The sequence below is a fragment of the Rhinoraja longicauda genome, chromosome 15 (assembly GCF_053455715.1).
Source record: "Rhinoraja longicauda isolate Sanriku21f chromosome 15, sRhiLon1.1, whole genome shotgun sequence".
In the NCBI taxonomy this organism is placed as follows: Eukaryota; Metazoa; Chordata; class Chondrichthyes; order Rajiformes; family Arhynchobatidae; genus Rhinoraja; species Rhinoraja longicauda.
The window spans coordinates 2,398,976-2,426,617 of NC_135967.1; the positions used below are offsets into that span (position 1 = coordinate 2,398,976).

The 27,642-nt window shown below is 47.0% G+C and overlaps 1 protein-coding gene across 1 annotated transcript; it reads right to left on the bottom strand.

Annotated features, from left to right (window-relative positions):
- Nucleotides 1-1,366: 1,366 nt before the first annotated feature.
- On the bottom strand, nucleotides 1,367-27,362 carry cnpy3 (canopy FGF signaling regulator 3). The gene is made up of 6 exons (XM_078411882.1): nucleotides 27,085-27,362; nucleotides 15,485-15,608; nucleotides 13,241-13,337; nucleotides 10,543-10,665; nucleotides 7,234-7,351; nucleotides 1,367-2,611 (listed from the first exon to the last, which is right to left on the bottom strand). Exons 1-6 carry the CDS (start codon nucleotides 27,185-27,187, stop codon nucleotides 2,379-2,381), a joined length of 798 nt encoding a protein of 265 aa, XP_078268008.1. The 5' UTR covers nucleotides 27,188-27,362; the 3' UTR covers nucleotides 1,367-2,378.
- Nucleotides 27,363-27,642: the final 280 nt, after the last annotated feature.

A 27,642-nucleotide genomic window follows, 5' to 3' on the forward strand; every position in this document is an offset into this window, starting at 1 on the left:
GTTTCAACTTAATCCCTCACCTACATGCTTCAATTAATGAGCGTGCCTGACGTAGGTTACACATTAAATCACAGAGTTCAACACTGCAATTGAAAATTACATAGGTATTTGCATTGTACTAAATTTGATTCTGGTGCTGTCTGACTAAGTAGTCAGTCGGCACAGTGGTGCAGAAGGGTGGCACTGAGGTAGAGTTGCTGCCTTACAGCGCAAGAGACACAGGTTTGATCCTGACTACGGGTGCCGTTGGTACAGTTTGTACATTCTCCTTGTGACCATGTGGGTTTTCTCCAGGTGTTCCGGTTTTCTCCCACATTTCAAAGAATTGCAGGTTGATAGGTTAATTGCCCTCTTTAAAGTCTCCCTTGTCTGTAGGGTAGAACTAGTGCTCAGACCCAATGGGCCAAAGCTCGTTTCTATGCTAGGGTTGCCAACTATCTCGTATTAGCCGGGACAACCTGTATTTTGGGCTAAATTGGTTTGTCCCGTACGGGACCGCCCTTGTCCCGTATTAGGCCCGAACGCTGTAGGCCCGGACGCTAGGCGGCCACCATTGGTGGAGGGGATCACATGGCCGCTGGCTGGGTGAGGTTATGTGGGGCGCGGGGCGGTGATGCCATCTTGTTCCTTATTTGGAAGTGAGGAAGTTGGCAACCCTACTCTCAACTAAACTAAACAAAATATGCATAAAAGCCATAAACAGCAGATACAGGGGGAAAAAAACCAATTGAAGATTCTGCAAATATAATACATTATTCTTCCAAAGTCTATTTGCCTGTGCCTTAGATGTTGTGAATTTCCACACCCCGCTCCTACCACCAAACGATTTATTAAGGAATGGTGCAGCACTAGTTACTGATTTACAAAAGTCATGACCAGAAATGAGTGGAAAATCCCTAGATTCCAGGCGACTGCCTCCAATGCATATCTGACTACAGCAAATCTAGGGATCTTTATTTCACCACATGATTGATGGAGGCTATTTTAACCCTCTGTGCATGATTGTCTGTCTCTGGCAATGTGGACAAATTCACAAACCATGTGCTGAAACTGATTATTGATTTACATGGCCACCAAAAGCCAATGTTATTGCCGTGAAATTATGCTTTTGCTTTAAAAACTATACAACTACATGCTGAGTATTCCTGCTGAGTTCTGCAAAATTGCTTTCAATTCAAGGGCAGAATACTTTTTTTAAAATCCAAGTAACTGACAACATTGTAAAATGTACACACTTATTTATTAGGAAAGAAAACTGCAGATGCTGGTTTAAATCGAAGGTAGACACAAAATGCTGGAGTAACTCAGCGGGTCAGGCAGCATCTCAGGAGAGAAGGAATGGGTGACGTTTCGGGTCGAGACCCTTCTTCAGACTGATTCCTTCTCTCCAGAGATGCTGCCTGACCCGCTGAGTTACTCCAGCATTTTGTGTCTACACTTATTTATTATCTTCAAATTGTCACTTCCATGCCCGAAACAATCCTTTGCATTCGTCATCCATCCAGAATTAAAATTATTTTTCAGTGATGCAAGTGAAAATTTATTGGGGTGCAAGAAGGCGAGAAGTGAATTGATTGATTGATTTAATGGTGAATTCTACCTTTATTACAAAGAATCAATAATTTTTACTGATCTCTTGAAAGTAGTCAGATTCTGCTCTCTCATGTATTTCCCCGGAAATGAAAATTCAAACACAGTGGAGCTATTTTCACTTACATTAGTTCACTGGACATAAATAAATAAATTTCAATGTGCTTATTGAACTGTTTTTAAAACATTTTTCTTCCACATTTTGGAACGTCTATTGCTTCGGGTTGCCCACAGTAGAAAACATTAACGTTGAAAAGATAAAACTGATTCCATCTTCCTGATTTAGACGTTATCCCAGGTTCTTTATTGAAGACATTCTGCGGTAGAACAAAATTCCCTTAAAGCTTGGTATTCAAAGACAGCAGTACCATAACATGCCCCAAATGCCCCATTACGGGATAGAACTGCAAGCTGAAAATCACTCAACTAATTATGAAATCACATCCACATTGATGAAATAAAATGCAATAAAGATACTCGGGTTTCTAATATTGGCTCAATGAAACACACAAAAATGATATCAAATCCAGTCACAAAATAGTATTTAAAGTTAATTCTATGTGCATGCCACACCAGAGAAAAGATGGAAAATGTAGGATTATTGTGGAGCACAAAGTACAAAACAGGCTCACGGTTGGAAAAGTGACCACTGGCTGACAGAACCGGATTCATTTAAATACACATTAAGAGAATGGTCCATACCGTTCAGGTCAATGTTTTTTTAAAAACCAATGAAGCTCTTGAACACACTCCTCTAAGCAAGTGCTTTCTCCCAAGTCCTGCAGTCTTTACAGTTCATCAGATCTGTGGGAAGGAGGCTGTGTTTGCTCATTGTCTGATAACATCTCTTTATCCACTACTCGTTCACTCTCCCCTTCTCGTCTCTTTTTCTTCTTTCCTTTCTTCCCTTTCTTTTTGTCCTCTGCTTTGCCTTTATCTTTCTTTTTCTTTCTTTTCTTCTTGTCCACATCGACTGCTGCAGGGTCTCCCTTCTGGCTCGACCATTCTTCCTTCAAACATTCTGAAACAGAATCAAATGAGTGCATTATTTCTGGTTGTCTTTAACAGGTGCTGCTAAACTGCATTCATTGGTCTACAGTAAGAACGCATTGAGTTGTCGCCCAATTATTCTGCTCATGTATTTTCACTAAGACTCTATCAGATAATTTCAAACAATGTGTCCAAACAAAAGAAATTTAGGGATAGACACAAAATGCTGGAGTAACTCAGTGGGTCAGACAGCATCTCTGGAGAAAAGGAATGGGTGACGTTTCAGGTCGAGACCCTTCTTCAGACTGAGAGTCAGGGGAGAGGGAAACGAGAGATATAGATGGTGATAGAGAGAGATATAGAACAAATTAATAAAAATATATGCAAAAAAGTAACAATTATAAAGGAATCAGGCTATTGTTAGCTGTGGGCTAGGTGAAAACAAGTTACAGACAATGAGACTCAACAAGGCGATTTTGAACCTGGTACAATGGCTTGCTGGGGGAAGGACAAACAGAGGGGGGATGAAGTGTGGTTACTTGAAGTTAGAGAAATCAAACGTCATATCATATCATATCATATATATACAGCTGGAAACAGGCCTTTTCGGCCCACCAAGTCCGTGCCGCCCAGTGATCCCCGTACATTAACACTATCCTACACCCACTAGGGACAATTTTTACATTTACCCAGCCAATTAACCTACATACCTGTACGTCTTTGGAGTGTGGGAGGAAACCGAAGATCTCGGAGAAAACCCACGCAGGTCACGGGGAGAACGTACAAACTCCTTACAGTGCAGCACCCGTAGTCAGGATCGAACCTGAGTCTCCGGCGCTGCATTCGCTGTAAAGCAGCAACTCTACCGCTGCGCTACCGTACCGCCGGTACCGCTGGGGTGTAAGCTACCCAAGCTAAATATGAGATGCTGTTCCTCCAATTTGCATTTGGCCTCACTCTGACAGTGCAGGAGGCCCAGGATAGAAAGGTCAGTGTGGGAGATCAGGTAGGTCAAGGCGGACTGAGCGAAGGTGTTCCACTAAACAATCACCCAGTCTACGTTTGGTCTCGCCGATGTACAAGAGTCCACACCTTGAACTCTAACTTCAAGTAACCTGTCTGACTCGCTGAGTTACTCCAGTTTTATGTGTCTAACTTCAGTTAATACCAGCATCTGCAGTTCCTTCCTACACATAAAAATTTAAGGATGTTGCAAAAATCCCAGCGTGGTATGGTTTCCAGCGGCATGGCGGTTAGGTTGTTGCGCTGGGAGCCAGAGCCCTGGCCCTTGGATCGAGATGCATGGATTCCCAATATCACGGGGCGGCACGGTGGCGCAGTGGTAGAGTTGCTGCCTTACAGCGAATGCAGCGCCGGAGACTCAGGTTCGATCCCGACTACGGGCGCCGTCTGTACGGAGTTTGTACGTTCTCCCCGTGACCTGTGTGGGTTTTCTCCGAGATCTTCGGTTTCCTCCCACACTCCAAAGACGTACAGGTATGTAGGTTAATTGGCTGGGCAAATGTAAAAATTGTCCCTAGTGTGTGTAGGATAGTGTTAATGTGCGGGGATCGCTGGGTGACGCGGACTCGGTGGGCCAAAGGGCCTGTTTCCGCGCTGTATCTCTAAATCTAAAATCTTTCTATATAAAAAAAAGTAACTGTGAAAATAACGGATTGTTGTAAAATCCACCTGGCTCACTAATGTCTTTCAGGGAAGGGAATCTGTAAGCTTTTTCTGATATTAAATATTACCAAGAGACAATTGCAAACCAACTAGAGTCCCCGATTAACCACATGAACACCTGTCGGTTCTGGCAGGGCTCAAAAACGGTTTAAAAGCTACGTCAGGGAGTATCAGTGGTAACAGCACACCCCCCTCCCACCCCCCCCCCCCAACAAGCTGTGTACATTTGATACTTATTTTGAACAGAAGGTCGGTGAAACTTATCACCAGCCTTCTGAGAGCAACTGTATCCACAGCCACCATTGCATTTATCAGATCTGTGTTTCTGAGAGTTAACCCCTGGACTGGGATAAAGTCCCCAGCCATGTCTTCAGCTAACACGAGTATTCACAGACATCTTTAACTTCTCACTGGAGCAATCTGCAGTTGCCACCTGCTTTAAGAAGTCCACTGTCATTCTGTGTAGGAAGGAACTGCAGATGCTGGTTTAAACCGAAGATAGACACAAAAAGCTGGAGTTACTCAGCGGGGCAGGCAGCATCTCTGGAGAGAAGGAATAGGTGATGTTTCTGGACAAGGCCCTTCTTCAGAGCATCTATTCCTTTTCTTCAGAGATGCTGTCTGACCCACTGAATTACTCCAGCTTTTTGTGTCTATCCACTATCATTCTGTTGCAAAGAGGAACCAGGTAGCATGTGCTTCAAAGACTACCGGTGGCTCTGACATTAGGGGTGCCAACTATCTCACTCCCGAATAAGGGACAAGGTGACGTCACCGCCCCGCGTGACCTCACCCAGCTAGCAGCCACGTGCTCCCGCTCCACCAATGGCGGCCACCCGGGCCGGGAGGCGGGTTGCTACGCAACCTCCATTAGGCGGCGCCCGGGCCACCGGGCGTACAGTGACCGGGCCTACAGTGGCCGGGCCTACAGTGGCCGGGCCTACAGTGGCCGGGCCTACAGTGGCCGGGCCTACAGTGGCCGGGCCTACAGTGGCCGGGCCTACAGTGGCCGGGCCTACAGTGGCCGGGCCTACAGTGGCCGGGCCTACAGTGGCCGGGCCTACAGTGGCCGGGCCTACAGTGGCCGGGCCTACAGTGGCCGGGCCTACAGTGGCCGGGCCTACAGTGGCCGGGCCTACAGTGGCCGGGCCTACAGTGGCCGGGCCTACAGTGGCCGGGCCTACAGTGGCCGGGCCTACAGTGGCCGGGCCTACAGTGGCCGGGCCTACAGTGGCCGGGCCTACAGTGGCCGGGCCTACAGTGGCCGGGCCTACAGTGGCCGGGCCTACAGTGACCGGGCCTACAGTGACCGGGCCTACAGTGACCGGGCCTACAGTGACCGGGCCTACAGTGACCGGGCCTACAGTGACCGGGCCTACAGTGACCGGGCCTACAGTGACCGGGCCTACAGTGACCGGGCCTACAGTGACCGGGCCTACAGTGACCGGGCCTACAGTGACCGGGCCTACAGTGACCGGGCCTACAGTGACCGGGCCTACAGTGACCGGGCCTACAGTGACCGGGCCTACAGTGACCGGGCCTACAGTGACCGGGCCTACAGTGACCGGGCCTACAGTGACCGGGCCTACAGTGACCGGGCCTACAGTGACCGGGCCTACAGTGACCGGGCCTACAGTGACCGGGCCTACAGTGACCGGGCCTACAGTGACCGGGCCTACAGTGACCGGGCCTACAGTGACCGGGCCTACAGTGACCGGGCCTACAGTGACCGGGCCTACAGTGACCGGGCCTACAGTGTCCGGGCCTACAGTGTCCGGGCCTACAGTGTCCGGGCCTACAGTGTCCGGGCCTACAGTGTCCGGGCCTACAGTGTCCGGGCCTACAGTGTCCGGGCCTACAGTGTCCGGGCCTACAGTGTCCGGGCCTACAGTGTCCGGGCCTACAGTGTCCGGGCCTACAGTGTCCGGGCCTACAGTGTCCGGGCCTACAGTGTCCGGGCCTACAGTGTCCGGGCCTACACTGTCCGGGCCTACACTGTCCGGGCATACACTGTCCGGGCCTACACTGTCTGGATCTACCAATTTAGCCCAATATACGGGATGTCCCAGCTAATACAGGATAGTTGACAACCCTATCTGACATCCACCATCACAAAGTCCTACAAGAGCACTTTGGTTAACCAGCAAGTGCGGTTCCTTATGTCTATACAAGTAATAATTGGTTACCTAACCTGGAATATTGAGCCCAAGACCTGGCTGCACTTGTTGCAAGATACCTTGTGGAAGGTGCCGAGGAGCTCACAGGAATAGTTTCCAGGATGAGGGGGAGAGTAATGGAGAATCTGGCTCCTTCACCTTGGTGTACAGAGCTCAAAGAAGTGACTTGCTGGAAATGATTAAACACAAATTATTTAGACAGAGCAAGTAAAAGATAATTGTTTCCCAGCAGACAATGGTCAGATTAAAGACGGCTGGCAAAAGAATCAGAGAAGTCATGGAGATTTACTTTGCACGTTGAGAGGTCAGGGTTTGTAATGCACTGGCCAACAGCACGTTGAGAGGTCAGTGTTTGTAATGCACTGGCCAACAGCACGTTGAGAGGTCAGTGTTTGTAATGCACTGGCCAACAGCACGGTGGCAAAAAAAAACAGTCAGTATGTTGAGAAAAAATAAATCAGCAAAATGAAGGAGACTGGAACAAATGGATGGATATTTGAAAAAAAGAGAGAGAGAGAGAGAGACAGAGACATACACACACTCAGAGGGGGAGGGGAAGGGAGAGGCAGAGGGGACGGGAGAGGCAGAGGGGGGAGGAAACGGGAGAGAGTGAGGTTGAGAAAGTGAATGCTCATAAGTGAGAGAGAGTGCAAGAGGAGGGGGAAGGAGTGATTTTTACTTTTACAGAGCTAATAATGTGCATTCCTTCCGGACATTGCTCTGTGAATACACTGCAAAAACCAACGTAACCAAGTGCATGTCCATCAGAATGAGAGTTCAAGGCTTGTACCTGTCTCGTGGGGCTTTAGCACGTGCTGTTCACAGAGGAATTTGGTGAGATCTTCCTCCTGGTGGTTTCTATACCAGTCCTCAATGGCATCCTCATACATTTCTACCATCACATCGCACTGTGGCGTTAAAAACAGCACAGATTTAGTTCAACAGGTCCCATCAGGCACTCTGCTTAAAACAAAATAGTGTGAACGCGACTCCCTTTCGCAACCCCCCCTACTGGTGCGTTATAGAACTCTCGATCCTCCAGCCTGAATATCACAGCTTCGGATCCCAAACACACCCCGTACCCCAAACTGCAGCAAGTGTTCACTCGGCCTGTGCCTGCACGGTCCCTGGAGAGGGAGCACGCGGTGTCCACTGGGTGGCGCCACCAGCACTGGCTGCCTCGCCAACCGTCTGTCTGTCCTTTATTCTGTTTGTATTATTTTAAGTATGTGATCAAAGGATGTTTTAATGTTCCTTGGTTAGGTTTATGTGCGTTGGGGGGGGGGGGGGGGGATTGGGGGAAACATTTTCTTCAATCTATTACCTCGACGGAGGTGTGATTTGTTCCGTATCGTATCTCCGCGCCCACTGCGGCCTAACATTGAGGAGTTGCCGGCCTTTCCTGGAGACCGGCCCGGCGCTCCAACCCGTGGGCCAGCGCGGACTTTGACATCAGGAGCTGCGATCCTTTGCCGAGGATCGACTGTGGAGAGCTCCAACCGCGGGGCCTGTGGACTTTAACATCGGGGTGGATGTTTATGTTACAAATTTTTATTTTATGTGGCTGTGTGTCTTGTTGCTTTTTACCTAGTGTGGCTGTATGGTAACTCAAATTTCACTGTACCTTAATTGGTACACGTGACAATAAATTGAATCTTGAATCTTGACTCTGGAGGCCTTCCGTGAACGCTGGTCAATGCGGGGGGGGGGTAGAGTGTATTGTAGATAAAGTTGATGACATATTAATCTGGTAACTGTTTGATTGTTGTTTGTTGTTTGATTGTTGATTGAGTGGGCCAGTGTTGTGTGGCCTGGAGACAGGGGCATGTCTGCTCAGATGAGGTGCTAGGCTCAGGGTTGTGATATACTGAGCGTGAAGAATGGTCTCGACCCGAAACGTCTCCCATTCCTTCTCTCCAGAGATGCTGCCTGTCCCGCTGAGTTACTCCAGCATTTTGTGTCTACAGACTGGCAACAGTCCGCTCAGCTCTGTGGGAAGTCCCCGTGATACCTTGTGCACATGACTGGCCTGGACAGCTGGTCAGGCCTCAAGAGCAACACACCTCAAATACTGTGTAGGAAGGAACTGCAGATGCTGCTTTACACCGAAGATAAACACAAAATGCTGGAGTAACTCAGCGGGACAGGCAGCATCTCTGGATAGAAGGAATTCAAATATTTATTTATAACTCAATAACACTGCGAGTACAACAATATAAAAAGTCATAAATGATATAATGTATTACAAACACAATTAATTCTATAAGCGAGCGGAACCAGTATCTGCAGTTCCTTCCTGCATAGTCCACCTGGACATAGAATGGACTGTTTCTCATGAGGGTTATCAAACAAGATGTGTTGATGATTTGAGCTCAGGCCTTGCTTGGCAACCCCAAAGAGGTCGGGTTTAAAGAGGAAGCAGTGATAAAGGGCCAGAGAGACGCTGACATTTAGGGCAGGAAATCCTAAGCCTTGGCAACAGAAGACATGGCTGCCAATGAAACAATCAAACAATAGGGGTGAGAGTAGAAGAGTGGAGATATCAAACTGCAGGCAATAGACCAAATCATTGATGGATTCTTGTTTAGTACGGGTGTCGGGTTATGAGAAGGCAAGAGACTGGGGTCAGGAGAGAGAGATAGATCAGCCATGATTGAATGACGGAGTAGACTTGATGGGCTGAATGGCCTAATTCTGCTCCTATCACTTATGGCCTGATGATTTAGCGTATGAAATCATGTGAGGAATAGATCGGGTAGACACACAGAGTCTCTTGGCCAGAGTAGGTGAATCGAGGACCGGAGGACATAGATATAAGGTGAAGGGAAAAAGGTTTAATAGGAATCTGAGGGGTAATGTTTTCACACAAAGGGTGGTGGGTGTATGGAACAAGCTGCCAGAGGAGGTAGCTGAGGCTGGGACTATCCCAATGTTTATGAAGCAGTTGGACAGGTACATGGATAGGACAGGTTTGGAGGGATATGGACCAAACGCAAGCAGGTGAGACGAGTGTAGCTGGGACATTGTTGGCCGGTGTGGGCAAGTTGGGCTGAAGGGCCTATTCCATGCTGAATCACTCTCTGACTCTATGTGCAACTCAGGATGAAGAATTTCAAATTGAGATCTTCCTCAACTATAATCAGCTCAGGAAGCCCAGAGGTGGAATGGTCCTTGCCTCAGTGGTCCACTGCGCTTTCAATGAAACAATCAAGACAAGTGGAAAAATATAATCACCTGATTTATTGCTTTACTTTATAAAACAATGGGACAATAGTCTGTGTGTTCTGTGTGAAAGCTGTCAGTTGAATGTCCACTGTATTTGTCTCCCAGTTATGTTCAGTCTTTAGTCTTGTCATTGCAACTCCATAGTTATTTTGTTTTGTTAGTTCTGATATGTTCAGTTTTTAAGCTCTGCCGATATTTTAATGCTTTGCTCTGTAACCGTTGTGCCCAAATAAAAAGTCTACCCCTGAACTCGGCAAATCATTGAGAATTCAGTGATCGTAAGGTCATAAATGATAAGAGCAGAATTAGGCCATTCTGCCCATCAAGTCCACTCCGCCATTCAATCATGACTGGTCTATCTCTCCCTCCTAACCCCATTCTCCTGCCTTCTCCCCGTAACCCCTGACACCCGTACTAAACAAGAATCTATCTATCTCTGTCTTAAAAAAATATCCACTGACTTTGCCTCCACAGCCCTCTGTGGCAAAACATTCCACAGATTCACCACCCTCTGACTAAAGAAATTCATAGAAACATAGAAAACAGATGCAGGAGGAGGCCATTCGGCCCTTCGAGCCAGCATCACCATTCAATATGATCATGGCTGATCATCCACAACCAGTACCCCGTTCCGGCTTTTTCCCCCATACCCCTTGATTCCCTTAGCCCAAAGAGCTAAATGTAACTCTCTCTTGAAAACTCTCTCCTCATCTCCTTCCTGAATGTCCTTTAATTCTGCAGCTATGGCCTCTAGTCCTGGACTCTCCCACTAGTGGAATCATCCTCTCCACATGATCCTGCACCATGCTGTGATTATCAGCGTGTGCACTGGTCCTGTGTGCCCCAGGCTGCAGTTCAGGTGTTCCACACCTACCTGTTTCTTCATGTCTGAGACCTCGGCAGACGTCTCATTCCACAACTCATACGGGATGTCCATCACCACTTTGACACCTTTGTGGACAAGACCATGGAGAGTTTGGAAAGTCTCGCTCATTCCCTGGGTGAAAACAAAAGTAAACGTTCATGGCTTGTACAGAACAATGCCATTTACAATGATTCCAACATAGATACATTCCAGTATGGCCTCTGCTTTGCCAGTTTCTTTATGGTGTCTCACTCATAGAAAAACATAGAAAATAGGTGCAGGAGGAGGCCAATTGGCCCTTCAAGCCAGCACCGCCATTCATTGTGATCATGGCTGATCATCCACAATCAGTAACCCGTGCCTGCCTTCTCCCCATATCCCTAGATTCCACTGACCCCTAGAGCTCTATCTAACTCTCTTTTAAATTCATCCAGTGATTTGGCCTCCACTGCCTTCTGTGGCAGATAATTCCAGAAAATTCACAACTCTCTGGGTGAAAAAATGTCTTCTCACCTCAGTTTTAAATTTTGAACTAATCCCTCTTTTTTCAGAAGCACCATCTCCTAATATCACGGAGCTGTTTATTGGGCTTCCCTAACTTAATGGTCTCTAGTATATAAAATCTGGACTTTTGGTGCTTGTAACTCTCTGTCCATTCAGTCTGACGAAACGGAAATTGAGTCATATGCATTATCATTACACTGGCGGTAGGAGGATGAGTTAAAAATTAATTACATTTGAGAATGCATGAAGCCAAGTTTCTTACGCAGTGATCTGATAAAGTTCATGGAGAGAGGATCCTTTGTCATATCAATAATATTCTTGGCAAAGTGGTAGAGTTGCTGTCTTACAGCGAATGCAGCGCCGGAGACCCGGGTTCGATCCTGACTACGGGTGCTGTCTGTACGGAGTTTGTACGTTCTCCCCGTGACCTGCGTGGGTTTTCTCCGAGATCTTCGGTTTCCTCCCACATCCAAAGACGTACATGGCTTGCAAGTTACTTGGCTTGGTAGAAATGTAAATTGTCCCCCCGTGTGCCTACTGTTAATGTGCGGGGATCGCAGGTCGGTGTGGACTCGGTGGGCCGAAGGGCCTGTTTCCGCGCTGTATCTCTAAACTAAACTAGATATTGTTAGAGCCCATAAAACTGCTGTCAGTAAACGTAAGCTGTTCAGTAAACAATATATTGAGATGCAGACTTGTGATTTAATGATGTTCAAAATGAAAATGGATTTTCTCCAAATGTCATGAAGAATTGGCAGGTCATTACTTCCCATTGTTTGTCTAGTTTTTCATGTTAAAGGATGAACACACAGTGGTCCTAAAAACAAACCTTGATTTGTAAATCTGTAGTTGAGATAAAGTATTTAGAAAGAGTTTATAGTATGAACTCTCTGCACAATACACTGGAGCGATTTGCTGCATTTAGTTCAGGGATACAGCGCGGAAACAGGCTCTTCGGCCCATCGAGACCATGCCGACCAGTGATCCCCATAGACTAGCACTATCCTAACACACCAGGGAGTATTTACAATTTTTAACCGAAGCCAATTAACCTACAAACCTGAGGTAGACACAAAATGCTGGAGTAACTCAGCGGGTCAGGCAGCATCTCGGGAGAGAAGGAATGGTGACGTTTCGGGTCTCGACCTGAAACGTCACCCATTCCTTCTCTCCAGAGATGCTGCCTGACCCGCTGAGTTACTCCAGCATTTTGCGTCTTTGATTTTTAAACCAGCATCTGCATTTCTTTCCTACACAACCCACAAACCTGCACGTCTTTGAAGTGTTGGAGAAAACCAGAGGAAACCCACGCGGTCACAGGCAGAACGTACAAACTCCGTGCAGACAGCACCCTTAAGTCAGGATCGAACACGGGTCTCTGGCGCTGTAGGACCGCCACCGTGCCACCGTGTTGCCCGATAACATTTACTTTAATATTACTTCCTAAACATGTAGATTACCAAGGCACGCACTATCCTAACTTAGATATATACGGCGTTGTTTGTTACTTGGCCAGAAAGCCTACTGAGGGCAGCATATTCAACACAAGTTGACACAATTCCACACCCAGTGTGCTCTGGTCACTCGGCCCAAGAATAATAAAGGGGAGAGATGCGAGCCACCATTTTGGACAATCAATGCTCTTTATGTTTAAGATTATTAAGGGGTTGGACACGTTAGAGGCAGGAAACATGTTCCCAATGTTGGGGGAGTCCAGAACCAGGGGCCACAGTTTAAGAATAAGGGGTAGGCCATTTAGAACTGAGATGAGGAAAAACCTTTTCAGTCAGAGTTGTGAATCTGTGGAATTCTCTGCCTCAGAAGGCAGTGGAGGCCAATTCTCTGAATGCATTCAAGAGAGAGCTAGATAGAGCTCTTAAGGATAGCGGAGTCAGGGGGTATGGGGAGAAGGCAGGAACGGAGTACTGATTGAGAATGATCAGCCATGATCACATTGAATGGCGGTGCTGGCTCGAAGGGCCGAATGGCCTCCTCCTGCACCTATTGTCTATTGTCTATTGTGTGTGGATCCAAACATCGCCCACCAGCAAGTGCACCGCCTTCATTGAATGGTGGTGCTGGCTCGAAGGGCTGAATGGCCTACTCCTCCACCTATTGTCTATTGTCTATCAAGATGCTTCCCAGAACCCACACCAGAACGGCTTGCCTCCCCTCCACCGCTAGGCAGCTCGTCGGTCCTTACCTTGGCAAAGCGGTTGCTGCCGATCCGCTCCTTGTGAAGGTTGTACTCCAGCAGCCGATTGCAAATATTTTCAGTGACTTCGATCAATCGAATATCACTGGCGAGAGGGAAAAAAAGGAGTCTTCAGTTAACATTCAAAACTTTTTGTCAGAATGCATTCTTGATCATATTTCTGGCAACGGGCTTAATATTACTCAACACCACATTACATTTGTGGGCATTTGCGGCGCAGTGGTAGAGTTGCTGCCCAACCACGCCAGAGACCCGGGTTCCATCCTGACTGTGTGAACGGAGTCGGTACGTTTTTCCTATGATCGCCTGGGTTTTCTCCAGGATCTTCGGTTTCTTTCCATTCTCCAAAGCCGTACAGGTTTGTAGGTTAACTGGTTTGGGATAGTTGTAAATTGTCCCTAGTGTGTGTAGAAAAGTGTTAGTGTGTGGGGATCGGTGGTCGGCACGGGTGAAGGGCTTGTTCTAAACTAATTATTTTGTGTTTATTTAGTTTAGTTTAGAGATACAGCGTGGAAACAGGCCCTTTCGGCCCACCGGATCCGCACCGACCAGCGATCCCCGCACACTAACACTATCCTACACCCACTAGGGACAAGTTTTACATTTACCATGCCAATTTACCTACAAACCTGTATCTCTTTGGCGTGTGGGAGGAATCCAAAGATCTCGGAGAAAACCCACGCAGGTCACGGGGAGAACGTACAAACTCCGTACAGATAGCACCCGTAGTCGGGATGGAACCCGGGTCTCCGGCGCTGCATTCGCTGTAAAGCAGCAACTCTACCGCTGCGCCACCGTGACCGCCCTAAAGCGTATTTAGTATTTAGAAACAGTATTTTCACAGCAAAATACCCAATTGTTAGGTTGTTTTGTTAATATGGTCAAGGTGATCTGCCCTGTTGAAGCCACAAAGAAACTGATGTAGTTTATGAAGCCACCAATGGCCTTTTCTCCACCTACACGGGTACTTCATTTGCTGCTGTTCCTCTCATGTTACTCTGACAATCGTGAAGCATTGAACCAACTTGCATATGAATACCGCAACGGCCCAGCTCAATCCACCCACTGGTCAAAAGCTGCTGCAAGATTGTTCGTCTCTCTGTTCACCATCAAGACTATTGACTGAGAGCAGGTGAACTTTCTGCTCATGAATGCAAAGGAATGTTGATCAAAGTTTCAGAATGTTTCTGTCCCCAGAATTAGTTTCTACAGCAAGATCAATCAATCTCAGGCACATCGAACAAACACGACACAAACTGACAACACATGGGTGGCACGGTGGCGCAACGGTGGTTCTACTGCCTTACAGCGCCGGAGACTCGGGTTCGATCCTGACTATGGGTGCTGTCTGTACGGAGTTTGTACGTTCTCCCCGTGACCTGCGTGGGTTTTCTCCGAGATCTTCGGTTTCCTCCCACACTCCAAAGACGTTCAGGTTTGCAGGTTAATTGGCTTGGTATAAATGTAAATTGTCCCGTGTGTGTAGGATAGTGTTAGTGTTGGATAGAGCTCTAGGGGCTAGCGGAATCAAGGGATATGGGAAGAAGGCAGGCACGAGTTACTGATTGTGGATGATCAGCCACGATCACAATGAATGGTGGTGCTGGCTCGAAGGGCCAAATGGCCTCCTCCTGCACCTATTTTGTATGTTTCTATGTGGGGGGATCCCTGGTCGGTGTCTGGACTCGATGGGCCTGCTTCCGCGCTGTACCTCAAAACTAAACTAAACTGAACAAGATTGTGCTAATACAAGATTTGGGCTAAGAACTAAACATTGGGTTAATTTGCCTGGAACACGCTACCAGGGCTAGTGATTGAGACAGATACAATGGTGGCATTTAAAAGACCCTTTGGGTAGACCTCTGGATATGCAGTGGGGTGGGATATGGGTTTATATGCAGGTAGATAAGTGAGGCATGATGTGCAGCAAGGATTGTGGGCCGAAGGGCCTGTTCTTGTGCTGTACTGTTCTATGTTCTATTCAACCTATCTCTCCCAGCCTTCAAATATAAACTTAACCAAAATCAAAAGGACAAGAACTCAACCATTTATATCAAACAGTCACCTCTTTGTTGGGAAGAATTTGCTAACAGGGATTCCTCATGCCTTTTGAAGAGATTTCTAAACAGATTAACCTGCTGCATTTGGTTTCACCACCGTGCATTTGGACAAACAGAGATTTTAAAACGTTTCAATGTCAGCACGGTGTCAAAAAGAAGTAAATGTGCTTACGAGTGCCTGTATTTAATCCTTGTCCCCTTTCCTTCCATAAAGCTGTATTTGGTGTTAATCACCTCATTCTTTTTTCCTGTTTCATCAAATGCCGATTTCAATTCCACAGCAAGATACTTGCAAACTAAGGAACAAACAAAAACCCAGTAAGAAATAGGACAAGATGCAAAGGAAGAATAAGTATTAAGCCAGTGAAGGAATGCTTTCTATTTTTTGTCTCAATAATCTGAGTTGCAAATTGCGAAGTGCCCAACATTATCCGTTTGTTAAACGATATTATATACATTCATTGCACATTAGATTACAAGGTTGGCGCAGCGAAAGATCTCCGCGTTTACTGATACCTGGGGAGATTAATCCTCTCTACAGACAATCTGCAGACACTCATGAGGCAAGCTCTTGAGTCAAGAGGACGACACGGTGGCGCAGTGGTAGAACTGCTGCCTTGCAACGCCAGGGACCCGGGTTTGATCCTGACCGCGGGTGCTGTCTGTACGGAGTTTGTACGTTCTCCCAGTAACCTGCGTGGGTTTCCTCCGGGATCTCTGGTTTCCTCCCACACTCCAAAGATGCACAGGTTTGTAGGTTAATTGGCTTCGGTAAAATTGTAAGTTGCCCCTAGTGTGTGCGGGATAGTGTTGGTGTGCGGGGATCGCTGGGCGGCGCGGTCTCGGCAGGCAGAAGGGCCTGTTTCCGCGCTGTATCTCCAAACTAAACTAAAGTGACATATTTGGAAAAATAGCAATGCAGAAAAGATTAACTAAAACAGGCACCTCAACATTTCAGAGGAGAATGATATTTGATAATCACTTATTGAAATGATACATGATGGGAATTTATTAAAAGCCTGTCAATTAACTTGCATCGTTCTATGCTAAGCCTGAAAGCGAGACCACGTGCAAACTGGAGGAACAGCACCTCATAGGTAGATCACAACCCAATGGTGTAAACATTGAATCTTCCAATCATGAGGTAACTAACCAACAAGCACCCCCTCCCAACATCTCTATCTTCCTCTTTTCCCTGTGCCCCACTAGGTGCACGCCCATTCCCCACTATCCTGCCCCCCTTCCCCTTCCCCTTCCCACTTCCAACAATATCCCTTCCCCTGACTTCAAATTACACACTCAAATTCAGATCGGTCTGAAGAAGGGTCTCGACCCGAAACGTCACCCATTCCTTCTCTCCAGAGATGCTGCCTGTCCCGCTGAGTGACTCCAGCATTTTGTGTCTACCTTTGAATTACACACCTCTTCTCCCCTTATTTTTAAGTTTAGTTTAGTTTATACGGCGTGGAAACGGGCCCTTCTGCCCACCGAGTCCGCACCGACCAGCCATCCCCGCACATTATCGCAACCCTACACACATTAGGGCCAATTTGACATTTATGCCAAGCCAATTAACCTACAAACCGCACATCTTTGGGATGTGAGAGGAAATCGGAGCACCCAGAAGAAACCCATCTGGTCACAGGGAGAACGTGCAAACTCCACACAGGCAGCTCCCGAGGTCAGGATCGAACCTGGGTGTCTGGCGCCGTGAGGCAGTGGCTCCACCTGCAGGCCAATGTGGTGGCACACCTGAAACCCTTCCTTTTGAAGGTGTTGCTGCAATGTTCTTTTGCAGTAATGCAAAATTAGCAATCTAGTCTCGTGAATGGTTGCGTTCAGAACGAGGGTCATTAGAGCCGATACAACCACTCTTCCTTTTTCCAGACATCTAGGTTCCAGATATTTTGGTTAAAAAGTTAAAAGCAGACCTCAAATCCTTTATTTGATTTTCATTTAATTCACCAGTTTAAAATCTTTAATTATTACACCGACCACATCAGTAAGACATTTATTCACAAAATGCTGGAGTAACTCAGCAGGTCTGGCAGCATCTCAGGAGAGAAGGAATGGGTGACGTTTCGGGTCGAGACCCTTCTTCAGTCTGAAGAAGGGTCTCGACCCGAAACGTCACTCATTCCTTCTCTCCTGAGATGCTGTCTGACCTGCTGAGTTACTCCAGCAATTTGTGAATAAATACCTTTGATTTGTACCAGCATCTGCAGTTATTTTCTTACACATCAGTAAGACAGATAATTTAGAATTTAAGCTACAAATCCAACCTTTTTGAGTAAAAATAGAAACAAAAAATAGGTGCAGGAGTCGGCCATTCGGCCGTCTGAGCCAGCTGATCATCCAGAATCAGTACCCTGTTCCTGCTTTCTCCCCATATCCCTTGATTCTGTTAGCACTAAGAGCTAAATCTAACTCTCTCTTGAATACATCCAGTGAATTGGCCTCCATGCCTTCTGTGGCAGAGAATTCCACATATTCACAACTCTCTGGCTGAAAAAGTTTTTCCTCATCTCAGTCCTAAATGGCCTACCCCTTATGCTTGAACTCTGGTTCTGGACTCCGCCAAAATGGGGAACATTTTTCCTGCATCTAGCCTGTCCAATCCCTTAAGAATTTTGTATGTTTCTGTAAGATCCCCTCTCATCCCTCTAAATTCCAGTGAATACAAGCCCAGTGAATACAAACCCGTTCTTTCATCATACGTCAGTCCCGCCATCCCGGGGATTGACCTCGTGAACCTACGCTGCACTCCCTCAATAGCAAGGATGTCCTTCCTCAAATTAGGAGACCAAAACTGCACGCAATACTCCAGGTGCGGTCTCACCTGGGCCCTGTACAATTGCAGTAGGACCTCCTTGCTCCTATACTCAAATCTTCTCCCTGTGAACTGTTAGCAGACTAATTTCATTGTAAACACCAGTAATAAAACTGAAAATACAGGAACTGCTCAGCTACAATCTGTAGAACAAGACAAACAACTATGTGCCATGCATGGCAGCACAGTGGCGCTGCGGTCGAGTTACTACCTCACAGCGCCAGAGACCCGGGTTCGATCCTGACTATGGGCGCTGTCTGTACAGAGTTTGTACGTTCTCCCCGTGACCTGCGTGGGTTTTCTGAGTGATCTTCAGTTTCCTCCCACACTCCAAAGACGTACAGGTTTGTAGGTTATTTAGTATAAATGTAAATTGTCCCTCGTGTGTGTAGAATAGTGTTAGTGTGCGGGGGTTGTTAGTCGGTGCGGACTCGGTGGGCCGAAGGGCCTGTTTCCGCGCTGTATCTCTAAATAAACTAAACTAGATTGATAATCTCTCAGAACTGCAGCAAAATATCAGTAAAATAAGTTTTAAGATACAGAGAAAGGGAAGGAATGGGTAAAGGTGAACAGAAGATAAAATTAAACAATGTTTTTTGACAAAAATAGATGAAATCAAGAGGGCAAAAAAGGGGGGTGGGGTGGGGCAAGAGATAGGTGTGGTGGATAATATTAAGGAAATTCCAAAGAGATTTTGTAAGTACATTAAGGGGAAGAGAGTAACTGGAGAGAGTTATTCACAAAATGCTGGAGTAACTCAGCAGGTCAGGCAGCATCTCGGGAGAGAAGGAATGGGTGACGTTTCGGGTCGAGACCCTTCTTCAGACTGGAGAGAGATTAGTGCCCCTCAGAAATCAAAGCAGTCATGTTTGTGGAGCCGTAGATGGGCAAAGTCCTCAATCATTTCTTGATTAGTACGGGTGTCATAGGTTATGGGGTGAAGACAGGAGAATGGGGTAAGGAGGGAGAGATCGATCAGCAATGATTGAATGGCAGAGTAGACTTGATGGGCCGAATGGCCTGATTCTACTCCTATCTCGTGACTTATGAGCTCAATTAGTATTTCTCCTATGTTTTAATCATGGAGAAAGATATAAAGATTGGAGAACTTGGGACAGTTAATGGAAATATCTTGAGGACCGAAGATAGACAGAAAAAGCTGGAGTAACTCAGAGGGTCAGACAGCATCTCTGGAGAAAAGGAATAGATAATGTTTGAGGACAGTCAGCGTTTGAGAACGGTCCGTATTACAATCGAGGAAGTGCTGAATGACCCAAGACGTACATTTCACTGGAACAATGTCTATCTGGGACATATGACAGGTAGATAAATCTCCCGAACCTCTTCACATGTATCTGAGAACATGGTGGAAAGGTAGTGAAAAATTGCAGGCGCCCTGGCTGAGATATATGAATCATCATTAGACACCAGTGAAGTGCCGGAAGATTGGAGTGTTGCTAATGTTGTGCCTCTATTTAACAAGGGCTGCCAGGAAAAGCCTGGGAACTGTACATTAGTGATATCATCTGTAGTAAGCCATAGACGTTGTCTATATGGATTTCAGCAAGGCATTTGATAAGGTTCTGCATGGTAGCCTGCTCTAGAAGGTTAGATTGCATCGAGTCCATTGAGAGCTAGCCAACTGGATAGAGAATCGGCTTTATGGAAGGAAGCAGAGGGTGATGGTGGAAGGTGGTTTTTCGGACTGGAGGCGTGTGACTGGTGGTGTGCCCCAGGGATCTGTGCTCGACCCATTGTTGTTTGTGGTTTATATCAGCAATCTGGATGAGAATGTTGAGGCATCAGTAGCAAGTTTGCAGATATCACTAAAGTGGGTGGTATTGTAGATAGCGAAGACGATTATCAAAATTTAAAGCAGGATCTTGATCATTTGGGCATGTTGGCTGAGGGATGGCCAATGGAGGTGTGGATAAATGAGGTGTGGCATTTTGGAAAGTCAAACAGGGGTAAGACATTCACAGGACATATAGCCCCTTCATAAGTCAGGGTATCGAGTATACAAGTTGGGCTGTTATGTTACAGTTGTCAAGACGTTGGTGAGGCTGCATTTGGAGTATGGGGTTCAGTTTTGGTAACTTTGCTGTAGGAAAGATGTTGTTAAGTTGGAAAGAGTGCAGAAACATTTACGAGGATGTTGCCAGGATTTGAGAGGCTGAGCAAGACTATACTCCTTGGAGCAAGAGGATGAAGAGTCAAGTCTACTTTAGAGTCAAGTCAAGTCTACTTTATTTGTCACATACACATACAAGATGTGCAGTGAAATGAAAGTGGCAATGCGTACGGATTGTGCTAAACTACAAAACAGAATAGAACAATTTTTTAAAAAGACACAACACAAAAAAATAAATTAAAATAAATTAATACAGTAAATTAGTCCCTGGTGATATAAGAGTTAACAGTCCTGATGGCCTGTGGGAAGAAACTCTGTCTCATCCTCTCCGTTTTCACAGCGTGACAGCGGAGGCGTTTGCCTGACCGTAGCAGCTGGAACAGTCCGTTGCTGGGGTGGTAGGGGTCCCCCATAATGTATACATTCATGAGGTGTATACAGGTGTGTACATTCATGAAGGGAATAAAGGGTAAATGCACAATGAGCTGCCAGTGGAGGTAGTTGAGGCAAGTACGATAACAACATTAAAAAAAAAATTGGATTGGTACATGGATAGGGAAAGTTTAGGGTGATATGGGCCAAATGCAGGCAGGTGGGACTAGTGTAGATGGTAAGGTTGCCAACTGTCCCGTATTAGCCAGGACTTCCCGCAAATTGTGCTAAATTCGTTTGTCCCATACAGGACCACCCTTGTCCTGTATTAGGCCTGGACGCTGTAGGCCCAGACAGTGTAGGCCCGGACAGTGTAGGCCCGGACGCTGTAGGGCCGGACAGTGTAGGCCCGGACAGTGTAGGCCCGGGGGCCGATGTAGGCCCAGACACTGTAGGCCTGGGGCCGCTGTAGGCCCGGGCTCCGCCTAATGGAGGATGCATAGCAACCCGCCTCCCGGCCTGGGCAGCAGCCGTTGGTGGAGCAGGAGCACGTGGCCGCTGACTGGGTGAGGTCACGTTGGGTGTGGGGGCGGTGATATCACGTTGTCCCTTTTTTGGGAGTGAGAAAGTTGGCAACCCTAGTAGATGGGGCAAACCTTGGTCGGCATGGGCAAGTTGGGCTGGGTTTCTGTGCTGCAGGACTCTAAAATAAGCAAGTGGGAAATATCAGCGATGGAAGTTTTGACTGTTTGAAATTGGTCTCTCACTTCCACATTTCTGCAGAAAGGGGAACAAATTGATTTCACAACACATTTACATTCAGTTAGGTAAATCAAAAAGAGGCAACATGAAACAGCTGCAATCTGTGCTAAATTGGCACAGATCTGTGCTAAATCAGCTGCTAAAGCCGCTGCCTCACAGCACCAGAGAAGCGGGTGTGATCCTGACCTCGGGTGCTGTCTGTGTGGAGTTTGCATGTTTACCCTGTGACAGTGTGGGTGCTCCAGTTTTCTCCAAAATCCCAAACACATGAGGGATCGTGCTTTCAAATTGCTTCACATAAAACATTAAAGAGCAGTTAAAAGCAATTTACAAAAAACAGTCATTAAAGAGAATAAAAAATAAAAACAAGCTAAACTAAAATAAGACAGGTATAAAATACAAGAATAAAAGTTACAGTGCAGGATAAGAAATGAATAATTATTTGAATAATGAATTATTTGATTTAATAAAAGGCAGTTCCAAACAGAAAAGTCTTCAGCCTCAATTTAAAAGAAGTGGACCTGCGGTTTTCTGGGAGCTTGTTCCATATACGTGGTGCATTAAAACTAAACACTGCTTCTCCATGTTTAGTTCTGACCCTGGGGTCAGAAAGCAGAACTGTCCCAGCCGACCTGAGAGGTCTGGAGGGTTCGTAATATGGCAGAACATCAGAAATGTGTTTTGGCCCAAAACCATTCAGTGCTTTATAAATCAGTATAAATCAGTATTTTGAAATCAATTCTTTCACAGACTGGAAGCCAGTGTAAAGACCTCAGAACTGGAGGTTAATTGGCTTCTGTAAATTGGCCTGTGTGCAGGGAGCGAGTGGATGCAAAAGTAGAATAACAAAGCACGATGGATGGTGTGGATTCAGTCGGCCGAACGGTTTCTTTCCACGTTCTACTAAATACCATTTAGTAAATATTATCAATAAATTGATAAGTGTGCAAATAAACAGCAAAAAGGACTGTGTCCATTTCCAACTACAACGTAGCATGGCTATTTCACTGGCATGAATCAAGCCAACAGTTGTGGTGAGAGTCTACAATTCACATCACAGTCACATCAAAAATAACGAGAATTGAAGTGAAATAACCACACAGCAGAGCAGAATGTAGAAACAAGGAACTGCAGATGCTGGCATATACAAAAGGACACAAAGTGCTGGAGTAACAATGATGCAGCGGTCGAGTTGCTGCCTTACAGCGCCAGAGACCCGGGTTCCATCCTGACTACGGGCGCTCTCTGTACTTCTGCCCGTGACCTGCGTGGGTTTTCACCGGGATCTCCGGTTTCCTCCAACACTCCAAAGATGTCCAGGTTTGTACGTTAGTTGGCTTTGTATATTTGTAAATTGTCCCTAGTGTGTGTAGGATAGTGTTAGTGTGTGGGGGTCACTGGTCGGCGATTTCCATGCTGTATCTCTAAACTAAACTAAGCTTAGTGGTTAGACGGCATGCCTGGGTGTCCCAGAGCACCTCCTCAGCATCCCAGAGATGCTGTTTGACCCGCTGAGTCACTCCAGCACTCCGCGTCCTTTTCAGAGGAGCACATATATTTTTAACAACAAGGAATCAAAGATATCAGAAATGGTCAGTTGAGGAAATAATAGGAAGTTGAAGCTACATGATTTGGACAAAAGCTACAAGAGAATATAGGCAGGGAGAGACAAGTCCCTGGAAACATCTGATTAATGGTATTAATTTGATTCTGACACTATAAATAAGTCGAAGGTATTTATTCACAAAAAGCTGGAGTAACTCAGCAGGTCAGGCAGCATCTCGGGAGAGAAGGAATGGGCGATGTTTCGGGTCGAGACCCTTCTTCAGACTGATGTCAGGGGGGTGGGACAAATGAAGGATATAGGTGGAGACAGGAAGATAGAGGGAGATCTGGGAAGGAGGAGGGGAGAGGGACAGAGGAACTATCTAAAGTTGGAGATGTCAATGTTCATACCACTGGGCTGCAAGCTGCCCAGGCGAAATATGAGATGCTGTTCCTCCAATTTCCGGTGGGCCTCACTATGGCACTGGAGGAGTCAGCCGGCAATGGTGCAGGAGAGCGGAATAGTGGTGCAAAGGTGGAGTTGCTGCCTTACAGCACCAGAGACCCAGGTTCGATCCTGACTATGGGAGCTGTCTATGTTGAGTTTGTACATTCTCCCTGTGAGCATGTAGATTTTTCCTGAGTGTTCCAGTTTCCTCCCACACTCCAAGAAATACAGGTTAGTAGGTTACTTGGCTTGTAAAATTGCAAATTGTCCCTTGTGTATAGGATAGTGCGATCAGCGCGGACTCAGTGGGCTGAAGGACCTGCTTCCACACTGTATCTCTAAAGTCTAAATAGTTAACCCCTTCTGGATCAGATTTCACACTGGATTGGTGGTCTCACTCTAGTTCATGGTTCCTCAACATACAACAACATTGTTATAAATGGAAGGTATTCTTTCCATGAAATGATAATGTATTTGAGCAGAAACGGTTTACTTTGCTACTGGCTGATTTGGAGCAATCATTCTTTCAATAATGCTTCATTTCTCAGTAACACTGGATCAAATGAATGGGGAAAGTTAAAAGACCAATGATGAAATGGAGCGAAATCCTTCCAATCGATATAGATAGATAGATAGATAGATAGCTTTATTTGTCATCCAATATTGGACGAAATTCGGTCACCCACAGTCCAACAATAAAAGCATTAAATATGCATTCAAATTACACAACCCCAAAACCCCCAAAACACAGTCCAACAATAAAAGCATTAAATAGGCATTAAAATTACCCAACCCCAAAAACACACAAAAAAAGAAACATCCATCAAAGAAACATCCATCACAGTGAGTCTCCTCCAGTCCTCTCCTCACTGTGATGGAAGGCCACAATGTCTTTCCCTTCTCCTGCTGTCCTCGCCCGCAGTCAGGTTGTTGTGGTTGCAGGCCGCACCGGACGGTCCACAGCGGGCCAAGCCCAAGGCGCGTCGCGTCGCAGCCGCTCCCGCAGCCTCCGAAGACGGCCGGCTCCGCCGATGATAAGTCCGATCCGGGGCGGGCGAACACGCTGCTGCCGCTGTTGCTGCACGTCGGGGCGGTCGTGGCTCCCGACATTGAAGCCCCCGCCCAGCAGAGAAATATCCCGCGGCATATCTTAGGCCGCGCCGGACGGTGAAATGTCCGCGACCCAAGCCCCGCGATCCGGGGCGGGCGAACCCGCTGCCGCTGCCGGAGCTCCCGATGTCGGCATCCACGCGGCCCGAGCCTAAGGCGAGTCGCAGCCGCTCCCGCAGCCTCCGAAGACGGCCGGCTCCGGTGGTGGTCAGTCCGATCCGCGGGCTCTGCGAACCAGAGCCCTGGAGGCCGCCAGCTCCAGGAGTTGGGCCGATGGTAGGCCGCAGCAGGAACGGAGACACGGCCCAGAAAACAAAGGTCGGGTCTCCGTTCGGAAGGGACACATATTTACAATGTTACAGTTTCCCCCTCCCCCCCACATACACACATAGTACACAAACACAAAAACACCACATCACAACTACAATTAAGACAAACAAAACCAACAAAAACACAAGACAAATGGACCGCAGGTGTAGCCGCAGCTGCTAGGGCAGCGCCGCCATTTTGCAAGCCAATTTTCAAATTACCTCACAAAAACCATAGCCAGAAGCTCCAAAAGTTCATAAATTATAGGCGCAGAATTACAACACTCTGCCCATCAAGTCTACTCTGCCATTCAATCATGGCTGATCTATCTTTTCCTCTCAACCCCATTCTCCTGCCTTCTCCCCATAACCTCCAACACCTGTACTAATCAAGAAAAGAGCAGATCTTAGCACACATAAAAAAATATATAATTTGGATAGACCAATAGACAATAGGTGCAGGAGTAGGCCATTCAGCCCTTCGAGCCAGCACCACCATTCAATGTGATCATGGCTGATCATTCTCAATCAGTACCCCATTCCTGCCTTCTCCCCATACCCCCTGACTCCTCCGCTATCCTTAAGAGCTCTATCTAGCTCTCTCTTGATTGCATTCAGAGAATTGGCCTCCACTGCCTTCTGATGTTGAGAATTCCACAGATTCACAACTCTCTGACTGAAAAAGTTTTTCCTCATCTCCGTTCTAAATGGCCTACCCCTTATTCTTAAACTGTGGCCCCTGGTTCTGGACTCCAACATTGCGAACATGTTTCCTGCCTCTAACGTGTCCAACCCCTTAATAATCTTATATGTGTCGATAAGACCCCCTCTCATCCTTCTAAATTCCAGTGTATACAAGCCTAGTCGCTCCAGTCTTTCAACATATGACAGTCCCGCCATACCGGGAATTAACCTAGTAAACCTACGCTGCACGCCCTCAATAGCAAGAATATCAAATATGTGGGACATGAAACTTAGGTTGAAATAATATCAAACCTATTATTCTAATTATTTTATTCTATTCTTCCCAAAACAGAGACCTTTTGAACCCAAGAGTGTGGCAGAATTTTCTAACCGGACAACCCAGTACCTGAAGGAGTAATGTAAAAGTTTTTAACAGATTTACGAGGATGCTGCCAGGATAGAGGGTGTGAGCTATAGGGAGAGGTTGAGCAGGCTGGGTCTCTATTCCATGGAGCGCAGGAGGATGAGGGGAGATCTTATAGAGGTGTACAAAATCATGAGCGGAATAGATTGGGTAGATGCCCAAAGTCTCTTACCCAGAGTAGGGGAATCGAGGACCAGAGGACATAGGTTCAAGGTGAAGGGGATAAGATTTAATAGGAATCTGAGGGGTAACTTTTTCACACAGTATGTATGGAACAAGCAGCCAAAAGAGACATTTGAGGCTGGGACTATCCCATCGTTTAAGAAACAGTTGGACAGGTACATGGATAGGACAGGTTTGGAGGGATATGGACCAGGCGCAGGCAAGTGGGACTAGGGTAGCTGGGACATTGTTGGCCAGTGTGGGAGAGTTGGGCCGAAGGGCCTGTTTCCACACTGTATCACTCTATGACTCTAAGTCGTAACAAGCACATATCATCACCCTACAATGGGCCTAGTCCACTGTCAAAGTTACTAACTAACGCATTTTCTCCCAACACAAATGGTTTTGTACATTTTGCATCATGTTTATTTCAGACTTTATTTTGATGGACAAAATGATTTCTCTCATAAAAGTCTCCAACAGCAATATCATCAAGTGGATCAGCCACCATTCTAATCTCTCAATAAGCAGTTCCTCTTTTTTGGTAACACAGCACATATATACATTTAAATGGTGTTTTATCTGTAGCTCTGAATAAAATAATTAGAACTTAGTTTGATATTATTTCAACGTATGTTTCATGTCCTCACTGTCCACAATATTTGATCATTCTCAATCAGTACCCCATTCCTGCCTTCTCCCCGTACATTGGGAACATGTTTCCTGCCTCTAACGTGTCCAACCCCTTATTCACAGTACTCCAGGTGCGGCCTCACCAAGGCCCTTTACAACTGCAGGAAACTCCTGGCGAGTTTCACGAGGAAAGCAACAATACACTATTCATTTCTAAATAAATAGCAAGATTGCCGATGAAGAGCAGCACACCTCTGATGAGTAGCAGCTACAACGTGAACACAAACAGAACTTGACGGCCTGCGTTCACCTCGGTGCGCAACAGGTGAAACCCTTCAATGGTCCAAGGAGTGGGTGACAAACCTTCACATTTGTTGGGGAGTTTCACCCAGTCGGAGTCATCATTGCCCCAGATGAGCCGGGCCACCAAGAGGAGCGCCGAGGCCAGCCGGACTGCGGGGAGCATGGCGCTGTGATCGTGCAAGGGAACATACAAGGACCAGGAGCAGTGACAGTGACAGTGACACTGCCCCGGCGGGGATGGTGATGGTGGCGGTGATGGGGATGGTCCTTGTTGCTCTCTGCTGTTTTGTTCAATGAAACACAACGCGGTGGCGGGAGAAACTCACACGCGCACGCGCGCCCCCCGCTACAATGTATCCACTTCCTGCCACCCCCGGCCAATCACAGCCGCGCCCGCCCCCCGCTACAGCGCAGTGTAGCGACTCCAGCGGCCAATCACCGGCCGCCGCCGTGTAACGCCCCCCCGCCTGGCCCCATCACTGTGCAGGAGACTGCCCCCCATCACTGTGGATGAGGAGATTGCCCCCCATCACTGTGCAGGAGACTGCCCCCCCACCCCCCTCCCCCACCTGCCTGTCCCCCATCACTGTGGATGAGGAGACTGCCCCCCACTCCCCT

Excerpts from the sequence above, each read along its gene's own strand:
- cnpy3 (XM_078411882.1), bottom strand. The coding sequence starts at position 27,187 with ATGCTCCCCGCAGTCCGGCTGGCCTCGGCGCTCCTCTTGGTGGCCCGG. Across the intron at positions 13,338-15,484 it reads AGGATTAAATACAGGCACTC|TGATATTCGATTGATCGAAG; the intron begins GTAAGCACATTT and ends CCCTCTCGCCAG. Across the intron at positions 10,666-13,240 it reads GCAGCAACCGCTTTGCCAAG|GGAATGAGCGAGACTTTCCA; the intron begins GTAAGGACCGAC and ends GTTTTCACCCAG.